At 54.7% G+C, this 14816-nt stretch overlaps 2 protein-coding genes across 3 annotated transcripts in view; one reads left to right on the plus strand and one right to left on the minus strand.

Annotated features, from left to right (window-relative positions):
- Nucleotides 1-2028: 2028 nt before the first annotated feature.
- TRAPPC6A (trafficking protein particle complex 6A) lies at nt 2029-13426 on the minus strand. Of its 2 annotated transcripts, none has more exons than XM_003799504.3 (6): nt 13292-13426; nt 4190-4257; nt 3913-4030; nt 3230-3313; nt 3001-3094; nt 2029-2275 (listed from the first exon to the last, which is right to left on the minus strand). In XM_003799504.3, the coding sequence occupies exons 1-6, from the start codon at nt 13385-13387 to the stop codon at nt 2244-2246; spliced, it is 492 nt and encodes a 163-aa protein (XP_003799552.1). In that variant the 5' UTR covers nt 13388-13426; the 3' UTR covers nt 2029-2243. The 2 variants fall into 2 exon arrangements, with proteins under 2 accessions (XP_003799552.1, XP_023374739.1); XM_023518971.1 differs by having other exon boundaries at nt 3913-4051.
- Nucleotides 13427-13914: 488 nt separating this feature from the next.
- The window catches only part of BLOC1S3 (biogenesis of lysosomal organelles complex 1 subunit 3), a 2572-nt gene continuing 1670 nt past the window's right edge, over nt 13915-14816 (plus strand). Inside the window, 2 exon segments of the mRNA XM_023518939.1 lie at nt 13915-13995; nt 14442-14816. Coding sequence (XP_023374707.1) covers nt 14451-14816 — 366 coding nt within the window. The 5' untranslated portion in view covers nt 13915-13995; nt 14442-14450.

Consider the following 14816-nt stretch of genomic DNA (forward strand, 5'->3'; position numbering starts at 1 on the left):
CTGGGCTGAGCTGCCTGCCAGACTGGTTTGCCCGCCTGTCCCCGCCCCTTCCCCAGCACACCCCGGCCTGGCGCTGTCTGCTCTCGAGGACTGAAAGATGGAGATGGGGCCCACGGTGTTGCCTGCAGATCCTCACACACAGCCCTGAATGGGGTCTGTCAGGCTGGCCCTCAGCCCTTCAGCACTTCTGCTCCGGGTGAGGAAGGACGCTGAGACCAGGAGGGACGTAGTCCAGAGCTCAGATGCCAGCTCCCCCAGGTGTGTTACCTTGGGCAAGTGACTTCACTTCTCTGAGTCTCAGCTTCCTCATTGCTGAGTGGCCAGCGTTGGCGTGTGCCTCTCATGGTCAGGAGGAACCGGGTGGAAGTCCAACTAGCTCAGGCCTGGCACTCAGCAAGGCAGCAGCTGACCCACTTACCTGTGCTGCTCTAGCCACCTCTCATAGAAAGATGATGATGGCACACATGCTCCCTTTCTTCTCTGCCATGGCCCAGTGGGGCAGGCATGATGCCCACTCAATAGATGAGGAAAAGGAGGCCCAGAGACATGAAGTCCCTCACCCCAGGGCACATGGGCAGATTGGGAATTTGAAAGCTGGCGGCGGCTGGTGCCCCAGGCTCTGCCCCTGCCTACAGGGCAGGCACTAGGTGCAAGTCCCCTTGCAATGCCCCTTAAGAGGTGAGGGCTGGTGGGGCTCAGAGAGAGGGGTATGATGTGCCACGGAGGCCCTCCCCTCCCAGGGCCTGCCTCCCTACGCTGGCATGTGGGGTAAACAGGCACACCCCTGAGAACTAGGCATGGGGGAGGTGACCATGAAACAGTGCCTAGGATGAGGCGACATGGGACAAATCAAAGGGACTCACCCAGCCTGCACGTGCCCCTCCAGGGCTTCTGCCCAGTGACCAAGCACTGCCCCCAGTGGCTGAGGGCCAGCTTTCTTCCTCCTGGGACAGGTTCTGTCTCTCCTCCCACCATCGTTCAAATCTTCCCAAGCACCTGGTCCCTCAGGGAGGTAGGGTGGCGCGCCTAAGCATGGAGCAAGTCTGCAGTGAACCTCCATACCAATCCCAGTTCCCCTGCAGAGCAGGCCGTGTAGCTGAGTAACTTCCATCCACTCAGGAAACCTGCTCAGGGCTCCTGAGTGCCAGGCTTTGTGCTGGGCAGTGCCAGCACCTGGAAAAGGGGTCCAGATGGACCTGAGAAGTGTGTCCCAAAGTAACAACTCAACACCTTCACTAGGATGAGCCTGTTCAAGGCTGACTGAGGGGCAAGGAGGTCAGTCAGCAGAGGCCAGGTGGCTGCAAGACACAGCAGGGGCACAAAAGCACAGGTGATGGGCTGCGAAGAGCCTGTGGACCAGCTCTACATAGGTGGAGACACCCCCTCTGCTGGGAGTTTTGTAAGCAAGGGGACCCTTCATTGCATTTGGGTCTTACCCCCAGCCTTGGTTTACAGCTCTGAGGCCAGGATACTTACCTTCATGGGGCAGCGGTGGCAGAGCCCAGGCACAAGTCCAGGTGTGTGACACCCCAGATGCTACAATTGCAGGGAGGAGGTAGCAGAGATGAGGCAGAAGGGGGAGGTAGCAGGGTGAAGGCGGAAAAGCCGGCACTGCCCAAGGACAGGCAGCTAGGCCATAGTGCCGGGCAGGATGGATTCACGTTTGCCAGGTACATGAAGTGTATCTGCCGCATGTTGTGGGGTGGAGGGGAGAAAAGAGTATGTCTGTCCCCCTGTCTGTGTTCAGCCCTGGCAGCCCCAGCTGGCCCCTGCCTGTCCTCTGCATGCCCAGCCCTGCTCCCCAGGGAGAGGCTGGGTTCTGTGTACCCTGCTGGGCAGGGGGTGGCCTCAGACTTGTTGACACAGCAGAGACAGTGAGGCTGCTATGGGGGCCACCCTCCCCCTGCCAGGTATACAGGGAGGGAGGTGGCAAACTCAAGGGCTTACGCTAGAGCTGGGAGTGGAAGAGGCCCATGAGGGAGAGCTGCAGGGGTACTATGACATCGCTCCTTAGATGACCCCTTTGCATCTTATTCCACAAACAGAACCTTTATTGCCTCCTGGGATGCTCCCACCTCCCGTTGACACCCCCTTCCTGAGCATGTGTGACTCCAGAGCCTGGAAGCCCCAGCACCAGCCCCAAAGGCAGCGGCTGGGGGGCGTTGGGCCAAGATGTATGCTGTGCCCTGGGGGGTGAGGGACAGGGCAGCTATGAGGCTCCACTGGCAGTGGCCTGGGGCTCCTTAGGATTTCTGGATCACCACCTGGAACTTACCTGGAAGAGATGGACCGGCTTTAGCTTGAGGCTGTGGCCTGGGGGAGAGGTAGAAGGCACCCAGAGAACTTGGAGATATTCAGGCCACCCTCCACTGACAACCTGGGTAGCCTGGGCTGGGCCTCAGTTTCCTTATGGTTAAAGGGGTTGGTGTTCCCGCCCACCTGGCTTGCGTCTCAGGGCTGTGTAATAACTAGAGGCACAGAAACCATTTGTGGAGGCATGGGGAGGGGCCTGCCTGCTGGGGCCCCAGGTGCCCCCATGAGCAAGCCTGGGGAGCCTGGGGAACCCAGAGTGGGGGCGGGGGAGGTGGTTTGGCTGCAGGCTTTTGGGGGAGGTGGCTGCCCCCAGCTGGAATGGGGTTCCAACTTGTCTGGCAGGATACCCCATCAGTCAGGCTGAAGCACCATGTGGCCTAGCTGTCTCCAGCCCCCACAAAAGCATCAGCTAGGATGACCTCTACATGTCCCCCTGGGCTCTCATGCTGGCCAGACATGCTAGAAATCTCTAGAATTTTCTCCTTAGGGATGGCACCCCCAAGAAAGCAGCCAGGGCTATAGTACAAATGGGTCTGCACTGCTGTCTGGCCCTCAAGTCCTCTGTAAAATGGGGCATAGTAGCCTGGGCCTGCCTTCCTGGCACCCACGCAGGAGCAGGGAGGGAGAGCTCTGGAGCCCCCAGCACACTCAAAGGATGAGAAGAATCTGCCCTTCCCCGTGACTCACAGGCAGGCAGGGTTGCCATGGAGGAGGTGACCAAGCTCTCGAAGCCTAGGATATGGAGGGTGCCTTGCAGGAGGCCGCAGGTGAAGGCCAGGAACTGGGGCAGGGGACACAGACCATTGTGGGGAAAGAGAGGAGGCCAGCACCCAGGGCCTGGGCCTGGGGGAAGGCTTCACTGGGGGAGCTGGTATCCAGGGGAAGGGAGTGTGGGTGAGGTGCCCCTGTCCCATACCTTGGGTGCCTCCTCCAGATACTGTGGGCCCAAGGCCATCCGGATGAAGAGAGGGAAGTTGTTGTCCTGTAGGACATAGGTCCCCTGGGGGCAAAGGAGAGGCTGGTGGGGGCTGGGCTTATACATTGGCAGTAAGGGGAAGGGAAGACAGAACCCAGCACCAGCTCCATTGTGCTGAGATCTGGAAGGACTCTCCTGCCTCAAAACCACCACTGGAGAAGGCCCTGAGGCATCCCTACTTGAGGTTGGCACACATGAGGGGGAGTGCTGGTCCTGCCCTCTGGCCACAAGACTTCCTGGTGAACAGTCTCTGCCACCAGGGTCATGGTGAGAAACTGGAGACTCAGCCCCTGGAGTGGCTCTGCAGGAGCTCTGGTCAGCTGGAGACAAGTCGTGTCACTAGAGGCAATTGCTGCCACCAGCAGCCTTCTGCCCACACAAGGATTCGGTGTTGGCAGAAGTAGCCCCTCTGCAGCCTCCTGGCTTCCCTCAGAGGACTGGACAGAGAACTTGAGAAGGGCTATAGCTGCCAAAAGGAACCTGGGTTCCTGTCTCCCCACTTTGGGCGGGTCCCTAACAGGTGGGCAGCAACCTTCCTGCAGGAGTTTCCCCTCCTTGGCCCTCCCTGGTTACAACTTCTGTGGGGTGGCAAGCGAGCAGGGAGGGGTACTAGGCGCACCCACCTGGTGGTTGGTGCAGAGGCCGTCTATCTGCTTTTGGAACACGGAAACCCACAGGTCTTTGCACAGGAACTTGAGGACATCCAGTTCCTCCCTGAGGGCCAGCGTCTCCTGGGGCAGCCTGGCAGGGCAGGGGCAGACACTTGGGCCAGGTTGATGCCACCAAACTGGGCTGGGGATGTGGTGTGTGTGGTGGGCCTTGGAGTGAGGAAGAGGGCTGGTTCCTGCACCCCTGCCCCCGCCACCCCAGGTCGGGGAAAGCCGGAGGAGCAGGTCTCACCTCTCGCCCAGAGCCTGGCCCACGCGGAAGCCTATGCCCTCCAGGATGGAGAGGCTCCTCTTCTGTCCCTAGGAGGCCAGGGGAGATAGGCTCAGCTAGGAGCCTCTACAAGAGAGTCCCAAGACCTGCTTGGCAGTGTCTGTCAGTTCAGGAGTGAGAAGCCCTGGGCATGAAGGCGGGGCAGGGGGTGAGGGGCTCCTGCACAGGGCTGGGCCTGCAGAGAACTCCTAGCCACCTCTGCAGGTTGAACAGGCTGTCCAGTACCCATCATCGGCCCCAGGACTGGCTTCCCTTTGCCCCAGCAGCGATGGGCCCATCCCAGGTTGCTGTCCCCTTGCTTGTCAACTCTCCCATCGGGAACTGTAAGTACCTTCAGTGTGATTCCTTCCATTGCCCTAGCGGTGGGCACTGTGACTGCCTGAGAGCCTCCAGGTGACCTGCCCAAGGGTCTATGGTGAGTGAGCTAGCTGTGCCTCAGGGAGTGAGGTTTGGAAGTCAACTATGAGCATTAGGCCTTATGATGCTGGCAAAGATCCCTGGGAGGGACACATAGGGACTTGGGGAGGGCAGGGAAGGGTCCACAGTGGGAGGGACTATGCTGGCATTGCCAGGCACCACAGCAGGACAGCAGGAGGGCTGCACTTGGCATCTGTCCATATGCCTGTGTATGGGCAGCTTGGCTGGAGGAGAGGAAGTTTGTGAATTCTTTTACTTGAGTGACCAAGAATAAGCTGGGGAAGGGGAGGCCCACATTGGGGATACCCAGGATACGTGTGGTGTTATACTCCTGGGAGAAAGCCCAGCAGACCAGAAGCAGGGAACCTCGGGGTGGGGGAGCTCACCTTCCCATTGGCTCCCTCAGGAGCTGTAGTCACCAGGCCTAAGCCCCTCCTACTCCTTTCTCTCTGTCCCTAGACCACCACCTGCCTCAGTAATGGCCACTGCAGTCTTCTTTCCTCCGAGGCCACATAAGCAATGGGAGCCATCTGCATGGCAGACGAGAATTCTCCATTCCACTCCTGCCCCAGAGAGGGTGTCCCACCCCTACAGTGGGCTTCACGCAGACTCCCTAGCTCCTGCCACCCTCTACCACCCTGTCCTCTGCCCCGGCAACACTTGCTGCCCGTGGCCAGGAAGGTTCAGGCTTCTGGGCCTTTCTACTCACTGCTCCCTCTGCTGACTCCTAGAAGGCTTCCTTGTCTCCCTCTGAGGGAGGGGGTCCTCCACCCCAGCCCTGGCTACTCAGTGCTGTCACTGGTTGAGGACACAGCCCTTTGAGGGTGGGAACCCAGGCCGGCCAATTCACCTTGGCCCTCAGCAGCCAACACAGGGCTTGGCACACGGGAGGTGCTTGGTGAAGAGATGCTGACCAAAGTGAAGATTCAAAGATTGACCACACAGGTCCTCACTTAGGGTCATCATGGCAACTTTAAGTGAAAGGCCAGGAAATGAAACCAATTTGGCCACAGATTAATTGATATAAACCACAGTGAAGTTCCTATGGCATATTTCTGGTCACAAACACTTTACCAAACTTCTTAATAAAGACCAAACAGTACTGATATTAAACACTGAAATACATGTGCACTATACAGTTAAGAAAAATAAATGAAAGTAAGATAATTATTCACCTACTTATTCCAGTTCAGGGTTGTGGGTGGACAGAGCCTGTCCCTGCAGCTCAGGGGGGCCAGGTGGGAAGCTGACCCTGGGCAGGACACCATCCCATCATGAGGCACACTCACGCCCACTCACTCACATGGGGCCCCGCAGCCATGCCGACTCACCGAAGGGTACACCTTTGGGATGTGGGAGGACACTGGAGCATGGGAGTGAATCTGTGCATACTGCATAGATAGCAACCCTGGGAACTGATTTTTCTCATGAACATTTGAGGACTTGCTGTATACTATGTGCCAGGTGCTTTCTGTAAACCCTCTGGTTTAAACTCAACTGCATTTCACACCTGGAAACAGGCTCAGGGTTAAGGACCCAGGGGTGTTCACACCTGAGATGGAGGCGGCAGGATGATACCCACCACTGCTGTGGGCATCATGGAGGTGACAAGGGCTGAGGCCCACCTGGCAGTGGGTGCTGGGAATGGAGGTCTAAGAGAGGCTGCCCACATTTCAAACCAGGGTGCCCCTCTCCTCTGCCTGGCCCTCTCATCAGGTCTCACCCGCCTGGGTAACTACACGGCTTCCTGTCAGACTGCACTGGCCCACTGTGTATCTGGTATCACTATCTGCCTTCCTCAGCACAGCAGGGCTGGCCATACAGGAAGGGCTCAGGGGAGGGTCTGATGACTAAGGATGTTTAGGAGATGAGTGTGGAGAATGTGTGTGTGCGTAGGGGGGTGGATTAGCCTCCATCCTCACAATGGCAAGGGTGGGAGGTCTCTACTCATGGGTTCCTCACAGCAGCACTGTCCATGGCTTTGAGTGAAGGGCTCTGGAGCCACTACCTGGGTCCAGATCTGCACCCACACTTACCAGGGATAGCACTGGGGTGGGGGGTAACTGTCTGTGCCTCAGTCTCCTCGTGCATAAAAAAAGGAAAATGTTCACAGCAGTGAACCCCTGGAGGCCTCATGAATGAGGGTGGGGGCTGGACAATGTAAGCCAAGCACTTTGGGCCAGCCTGAGGAAGCCTTGCCACTGTCTTTGCTATCATCCTTCACACTCCCTGTGTCTGCCAAATGAGGAGACAGCCCGGGAGATGAAGGATGACACCCTTGGCTGCAAGGAAAACCCCATGTGTAAGCAGCTCTGCTCTGGGGACACATACCCCAGCACCTGGCACAGCCCGGAGTGGGCAAGCCCTTGTTAGCTGGGGCTACCACTCCCCTGTCACCTCCCTTCTCGAGGACACCTCCCAGAGGCAGGGCCCAGGCTGTGCTCGGCTGTAGTACACCTGTGTCCCTGCTCATGAAGGTACTCTGCTGTCCCTTGTTCATTCCACAAACATTTCCTGGATGTCCTCCAGAGTTCATCTCCTGTACATGATGGGGGTGACAGGTGCCCAGAAGATACCAAGTGACAACCTGATAGGAGGACTGTGACACTGAATGCAAGGGGAACCAGGTAGCACCCACTAGGGCAAACCCAACTCCCAGAAATGCAGCCCACTCAGTGAAGTTTAAGCCACAAGGGTGGGCTAGAGAGAGGCGGCAGAGGGGTGGGGAGTGACCCTGGAGACCAGCATTCTTCCCTGTGGGCAAGAGCGGCCAACCCAAGGGCCAACATAACACATGCTACCTCAATGCCAGCCACCGTGAACCACAGACACAGTCCCCTCCCTGTTAGAGGTGGCAAGGACTAAAGATCCAAAGGGTAGCTTCACTACAGTGACAGCCAAGAGGGAGAAAAGTGGCGCCAGGAGGGCTGGAGCATGCTCCCCAGGAAGCCCATCTGCACCAAGTCTGGAGGAAGAGGAGGAGCTATACAGCAGGAGGCAGGGGCCCGGGAAGGCACCCCAAGACTAGGTGGCAGCCAGGGACAGTGACCTCAAAGGCTCAGACCATGAGTCCACGTGGAGGAAAGTCGGGGAAGGCTTTCCAGCAAGATTAAGTTTTCCTTCCATGAACTTCAGACTGCCTGGGTTTGAATCTCAGCTCTACCACTTAATGGATGCTTGACCTTGAGCAGTTCCCTAACTGCCCTGTGCCTCTGTTTCCACATGAGTGTGATGGAGCTAATGGCAGTCCCTGTACACAGTGGTGGTGTGACTGGCATGTGGCAGCAGCTCGATACACAACTGTGGAGACTTGTTGGCTCCATTGTAGCCAGCCTTCCAGAGGGGCCAACTAGATATCTGCGGAACTGAAAAGTCTGGGAGTGGCAGGGCTGTGGGGAATAATGGCAGAAGGGAGGGAAAGAGGAAGCGGGGTGGGCAGGGCAGGGGATGAGCAAGAGACAGGGCAGAAAGGGTGGAGGAGGAAGGGAGAAGCTCCCACCTGCCTCCATCACAGCCTGTCTCCCCAACAGACAGATGTCCTTGCAAAAGCTTTTCAGAGATTAGGGGTTTATCTTTCTTAAAAACAGAAGGATGGCCAGGCAGGAACATGCCCATTCATATGAATCTGCCACAGCCTGGCCCAGAGTCAGTGAATTTCTGGGGCTCACCCTATTGCTGCGGCCTCTGCTGAGTTTACACAACAACTGGGGAAGAGGAAACAAGGAAGTGCAAGGAAGAGAGGGGAACCCTAGAGAAGCCTTATAGTGTCAGTACTAACGGCATCCTCCGAACAGGAAGGAATAATCAGACACAAAGGAAAGTTCCTGGAAATGAACGATATGGTGGCCAAAATAAATACTTTTTTAACAAGGGAGCTGAATAATAGACAAATCTGTAAGACAGGTAACATCTCCCAGATTGGTGAGAAAAAAAGAAAAACATGAAGTCAAAAAAAAAAAAAAAGGAAAGAAAAGTTGTAAGATGAACAGAAATGATCTAGAAAGTTACACAGACATCTAAATGCCCAAAGGACACCTAAGGAACAATGAAGAAGAATAAGAGAAAAACGTCCTGAGCTAAAGGAACATTTGCAGGTTCGGAGAGAAAAGGCCACAGAGCTCCAAGGAGAATGCACAGCCCACCGAAGCCCCCCCCCCCATCCTGAGAAGTTTGAGACGATAGAGAACACTCTGGGCTGAAGCAGGAGGGACTCGGTGGGGGCCATGAGCTGGGTTCCTCCTGTCTTTTATACCTGTCCCCTAGATTGTTTCTGAGGCCCTGAGGCAGAAGCTCACTCTGTTTAATCTCCTGGGGTGGGGGACGACTCAGGGAGAGCAATTATGGTTCTTAAGAAAAGCACAGAGAGGCCAGGCATGGTGGCTCATGTCTGTAATCTAGCACTTTGGGAGGCTGAGGTGGGTGGACTGACTGAGTTCAGTCTGAGACCAACCTGACCAAGAGCAAGACTCTCATCTCTAAAAACTAGTCAGGCATTGTGGTGGGTGCCCGTACTCCCACCTACTTGGGAGGCTGAGGCAAGAGAATCAAGCCCAAGAATTTGAGGCTGCTGTGAGCTGTGACCCCACAGCCCTCTACCGAAGGTGACATAGTGAGACTCTGTCTCAAAAAATAAAAATAAATAGATGGGATCTTGCTTTGTCACTTAGACTATAGTACAGTGGCCTAATCATAGCTCATTATAGCCTAAAACTCCTGATCTCAAGGAATTCTCCTGCCTCACCCTGATGAGTTGCTCAAACTACAGACACACGAGGCAATTTTTAAATTTTTTTGTAGAGACAGGGTCTCCCCATGTTGCTCAGGCTAGTCTCAGACTCCTGGCCTCAAGCATTCTTCCTTCCTCAGCCTCCCACTGGGATTACAAGTGTGAGCTACCACACCAGGGCACACACCTCAGTTTATAAACTCTTCTACGGCTCTCACTGCTCCCATACAGAGCCACAGTTTCCAGCCAGCCCCAGCTTCCCTGCTTTGGGTGCACAGCACTATACCTCAGCCCCAGGTCTCCTTTGCAAGACACAGCTGCTCCATCCACCCATTGCCCCCCTCAAAGGGGCTGCCTATGCCTACTCTCTGAGTTGTGAGGGATCAAGGCTTGGCCTGGCAGAGCTATTCCTGATCCCCCTGCCAGGGTCTCCCCGCATGGCTGATAGTACCAGGGGAATTCACTCAAAGGCTCCCCTTATCTTCAAAGCTCCTGAGGGACACGGCACCTCTTCCTCCAAAGGCTTTTCCTGCTTTGAAAACAAAGTTCCTTTGCCCTCCTGGCCTCTCTGGCCAGCCTTCCACTGAACAACCTGTGACTGTCCAGAGGGACCCATCTGAGCTGGTAACCACCATACCAAGCAGGGGATAGTGATTGCAAAAGCCCAACACTCTGAAGCCACAGCTCCTGGGCACTTGTGGTATAGGGACAGAGAGGTAGGAGCCACCATCCTTGTCCTCCAGGAGCTCTAGCGTTGGTGGGAGATGGGCAGACCTGCTGCTACCCACAGGCTCTGGAGTCAGATGCCTGAGTTCTAATTTTCCCTATGATTGTCACTATACGGCCACAGGAAAGACCCTTCTTCTCTCAAGTTGCAGTCCTCCTCTATAAAACAGGACAATGACGTCTACTTCAGAGGGCTATCCTGAAGAGCAAATCAGACAAGATATTGTTCTGAGGACCCAGTAAATACCCAAGAAGCAGGAGGCCTGCATTTGGTTCAGAAGGATGCTTGCTGCACCAAAGAGAAGGAACAGAGAGAGGTGAAGGGGGCCAGGAACATAAGAGAAAGGCCCAAGTCATATCCCAGTAGAGTTCCATCAGAATCTCTGGTGTGGGACCTCAGCATGAGAAGCCCCAGTGGCAACTGGATAGGGCACCCCTGCCCAAAAGTCCCAGGCATATCCATATGCTCTGAAATCCCTGTGATGAGCAAGGCTGAGTAAGCCAGAGTTTCTCACACTCGCTTGACCACAGAAACCCATTAAAATCCTTCTGGAGAGTGCCAGGGAAAACACACTGGGAAATGCAAGCAAGAGTCTACAGCGGTGGGCATAGGCTTTGGAGGCAAGAGGCCTGGTTACATTCCCCACCCTGCCCCTTGAGGGCAAGGAACTCTCCACCAACGCCTCACCTACAAAGCAGGGAGGATCTGCCAACCTCTCTGAGTTCTTAGGAGGATCAAATGAAATGAACAGTGTGAAGCCATAAGAATAAACAGGAAACGCTCATATGTGATGGCAACTATTACAGGTTATAATACTTGAGGAATCCCAGTCCCACCCTCACCCAACCTCCACAGTAAAGGATCTGCATTCACTTCCTCAACAGATCCATGTTGAGGATCCACTAGGTGCTGGAGTATACAGGTAGTGATTAACACATACCTGAGAGCAGCCCATACGCAGCATATAATCTGGCAGGGAAGATGGATATGAATCAAAAGATCATACTGATACATCCTTATTGTGATGAAGGCCACCAAGGAAAAAGTGGGGAAGGGGGCTATAACAATGTCTAAGGGGGATCCAAACTCACTCGACTAGGGGTCGGGAAGGCTTTCCTGAGGAAGGGACATTTGACCCAACATCTGAAGCACCAAACAGTGCCAACGCGACGAAGACTTGATGAGTGAAATGAGCTGAATCAAGAGAAGAGAGAACAGATTCATTTCACAGGGACAAAGAGGAGGGTGCTTGGACAAGGGTAGGGGAAGGGGAAGGGACAGATGATATACATGTTGACAGTGGAATGGGCAGGGTTTTTGGAGGGCTGGAGGTGAGGGAGAAAACTCCTGGGTTTCTGGTTTGACAGCCAGGAATCACAGGGTGCTGAGACACCGCTACTCCTTCCTGAGTCAAGGCCAATGCACCTGCCTCTACCATGCTTTATCTTCCTCCTAGCAGCTATACAATGTACCAGAAACAACTCAATTATCTTACTTGTCTGTCTCCCTTCACTGTAACAAAAGTCCAAAAGGGCAAGGATTTTTGTATGGTTCACCGAGTAATCCCCAGACCCTATAGGAGGACCTGGCCCTTTGTAGTCTTAGTAAAGTTTGTTGAATGAATGAACAAATACAGAAGAAATAACAGTTCCTAACTCACAGTGGTTTAACTTACTAGAAACTGTATTTTGAGTACCCATATAGCCATCCTGTTTTTCACTTTTTAGGACTAGTAGTCAATAAATTACATGGGATATTTAACACTTTATTCTAAAATAGGCACCTTAGATGATTTTGCTCAAATGTAGGTTAATATAAGTGTTCCAAGCAGGTTTAAGGCAGGCGAGGCTATGATGTTCAATAGGTTAGGTGCATTAGTGTATTAAGCACATTTTTGACTTAATAGTATTAAATGCTATTATAACTTACATCACCCCATTTTCAGTCTAGAAGCATCTGTACATCGAGATGATAACAAGAACACCCACCCGAGGGCTCCTTGTTTGGAAAGGAAACCTAAGCCAACCAAAATATCTTTCATATAGATGACAATAGTCATAGTAAAAATGACGGTAAAAAACATGACCACAGTACCCATTTATTAAGCACCTACTCCCTGTACTTCCCTACACTCCTTCTTCTTCTTCTTCTTTTTTTTTTTTTTTGCAGTTTTTGGCCAGGACTGGGTTTTGAACCCACCACCTCTGGCATATAGGGCCGGCGCCCTACCCTTTTGAGCTACAGGCACCGCCCTCCCATTCTCCTTCTTAGTAAAAGTTTTTTTTTTAAGAGACAGAGTTTCACTTTGTCACCCTTGGTAGAGTGGTGTCACAGCTCACAGCAACCTCCAGCTCTTTTTTTTTTTTTCCAGCTCTTGAGCTTATGCGATTCTCTTGCCTCAGCCTCCCAAGTAGCTGGGACTACAGGTGCCTGCCACAATGGCTGGCTATTTTTTTGATGCAGTTTGGCCAGGGCTGGGTTCGAACCCGCCACCCTCGGTATGTGGGGTACTCACTGAGCCACAGGCACCGCCCAGTGCTTTAAAGTTTTAACTCATTTAATTTCTTCATAAGGACCAAGTTCCAAAATACCAAACATGCTCCCAGCTTAGGGATTTGCACTACTGTTCCCTCTTCTGGTGTGCCCTTCACCCTACTCATCTATGGCACTTGTTGCTCCTCCTCTTCGGCAGAATGGTTTTTCCCCATCATCCACTACCTTAACCTTCTTCTTTCCCTGACTCTACAAGTTTTCCTTATAGAATGTCTCATTAGCTGATAGCACATTTCAACTTATCTGTCTGACTCTCCTACCAAAATGTAAGCTTTACGAAGACACGGGCTTTATCTGTTTTAGAACAGTGCCTGGAATACAACAGATAGTGAGTGTCGAATGAATAAATGTTCCACCCTGAGACTCATGTAACTGTTATGATGCCCATTTTACAAAAGAGGAAACTGAGGCACACAAAGATGAAGCAATTGGGTCGTACACCCGCGAGCCCAGAACTGTAGCGACGCCCACTTCACAGAGGAGGAAGCCAGAACCAGAAAGTCGCCCGGTGAGGCAGGGGCGGGGCCGGGGTTCGAACCTGCGTGGACTCGACCTGGGTTGGAACCCCTGCCCTCCGCTTTCCCTGAGGCCTTCCTCTTGCGGCCCCTGCCTCCTCCCCCCACTAGGTCCCGGCGCTCACCCCCGGGCCGGGGTCGGGGTCGGGGTCGGGGTCGCGAGTGCCCAGTTCCGCCACCATCTCCGCGTGCAGGAACTCGAACAGCGCAGCATCCGCCATGCGCCGGCCTCACGCACCTAAACACCGCTTCCTATTCTCATTGGCCAGGTTAGGCAAGCCCCTCCTCTGTGTCTGTGCAGGAGCCCGCCTACTTCTGCTTCCTTTGGTGTTGGAGACTAGCCCCGCCTTAGCTCTCTGAGCTCACGCGGTGTGCGCGTGAGCTTTGGGGAGTTGGGGGAGGGAGAGAAGGCCTACTCCACTTTCATTGGCTACACGTGACAGCATCTTCCGCCCTCACCACTGTTCCTTCCCTGTTTCTGGGTCCTCGAGCATTCCCATTGGCCAAATCATGGGTAAAACATGAGCTCTCGGCTCTTTAAACCGTAGTCCGCTACAGACTTTCCTGGTGGCACAACCCGGAAAAACCAGCTCAATCACTTTTCTATTGGCGATACCTCCGTTCATGTGACTCTTCTGAGCGCACGCCCTCAAATCTGGTTTTGAGTACTTGCTTCCCGGTTGGTAGCCAAGCTACCCCACGTGACTGGGTCACCCACGCCCGCCCAACCCGTTCCACTATAGGCTGGGACCGCAACCCTCTACCTCCCAGGGTTAAGGAAGGCTCTGCTAAGAAGTGGATCCCGCAGGCTCGGAGTTTGAGTGACCCGGTATGGTTTCGGCGACGGCCCCCGCCACTCCCCGAGTCCAGCTGGACTTTCTGTGACTCTGGCATTGGTCCCTTAGCAGCTCACCAGCCCGCGTGCTTCTAGAAGGGTCTGAGACAGGCCTGGTGAGCCGTGTAGACTGGGGTGTGGCATCTCCTAGGAGGCAATTTGGGAAATAACTCAGTTTGGGGCTCTGGAAACTCGGGACCCGGACCCTTGATCGAGCTGGTCCTCAGTTTCTCAGTCTGTACACCGAAGAACCTGGCGTCTAGTACCCACCCCCCTATCGCCCAGTTTACGTAGAAGAGGAAACTGAGGTCCAGACGGGTAACAGTTGACCCCCAAACGTTAAGAAAATCAGGGGAGGAGCAGGAAATCTAAGTCTTGTGCCTTTTAACCATCGCAGGCGCATGTCTCTCATGCAGTCCTTTGCTCCTCTTCTGCCCTAGCTCGGCACCATGGCGTCCCAGGGTCGTCGTCGGAGGCCGCCCCGGAGGCCTGAGACTGTGGTGCCTGGGGAGGCGGCCGAGACGGATTCGGAGCTCTCCGCGTCTTCGTCGGAGGAGGAGCTGTACCTGGGGCCTTGGGGCCCGACGCGCGGCCGCCCTACAGGGCTGCGGGTGGTTGGGGAGGCCGCAGAAACCGACTCAGACCCAGACCCGGAGCCGACGGCCGCGCCCAGGGACCTGCCTCCGCTTGTGGTGCAGCGGGAATCAGCGGGGGAGGCCTGGGCCACAGAGGAGGCCCCGGCACCCGCCCCTGCGCTCTCGTTGCTACAAATCCGGCTGGCCGAGAGCCAGGCAAGGCTGGACCACGATGTGGCG

Source organism: Otolemur garnettii, unplaced genomic scaffold (genome assembly GCF_000181295.1).
Source record: "Otolemur garnettii isolate 467f Iridium unplaced genomic scaffold, OtoGar3 scaffold00152, whole genome shotgun sequence".
Classification (NCBI taxonomy): domain Eukaryota; kingdom Metazoa; phylum Chordata; class Mammalia; order Primates; family Galagidae; genus Otolemur; species Otolemur garnettii.

What these genes read in the sequence shown, in the direction of transcription:
- TRAPPC6A (XM_023518971.1), bottom strand. Translation starts at nt 13,387, where the DNA reads ATGGCGGATGCTGCGCTGTTCGAGTTCCTGCACGCGGAGATGGTGGCG. An exon ending in ATCTGGAGGAGGCACCCAAG is followed by an intron (nt 3,095 to 3,229) that starts GTATGGGACAGG and finishes CCCCTGCCCCAG; the next exon opens with TTCCTGGCCTTCACCTGCGG. An exon ending in CATGGCAACCCTGCCTGCCT is followed by an intron (nt 2,276 to 3,000) that starts GTGAGTCACGGG and finishes CATCTCTTCCAG; the next exon opens with GTAAGTTCCAGGTGGTGATC.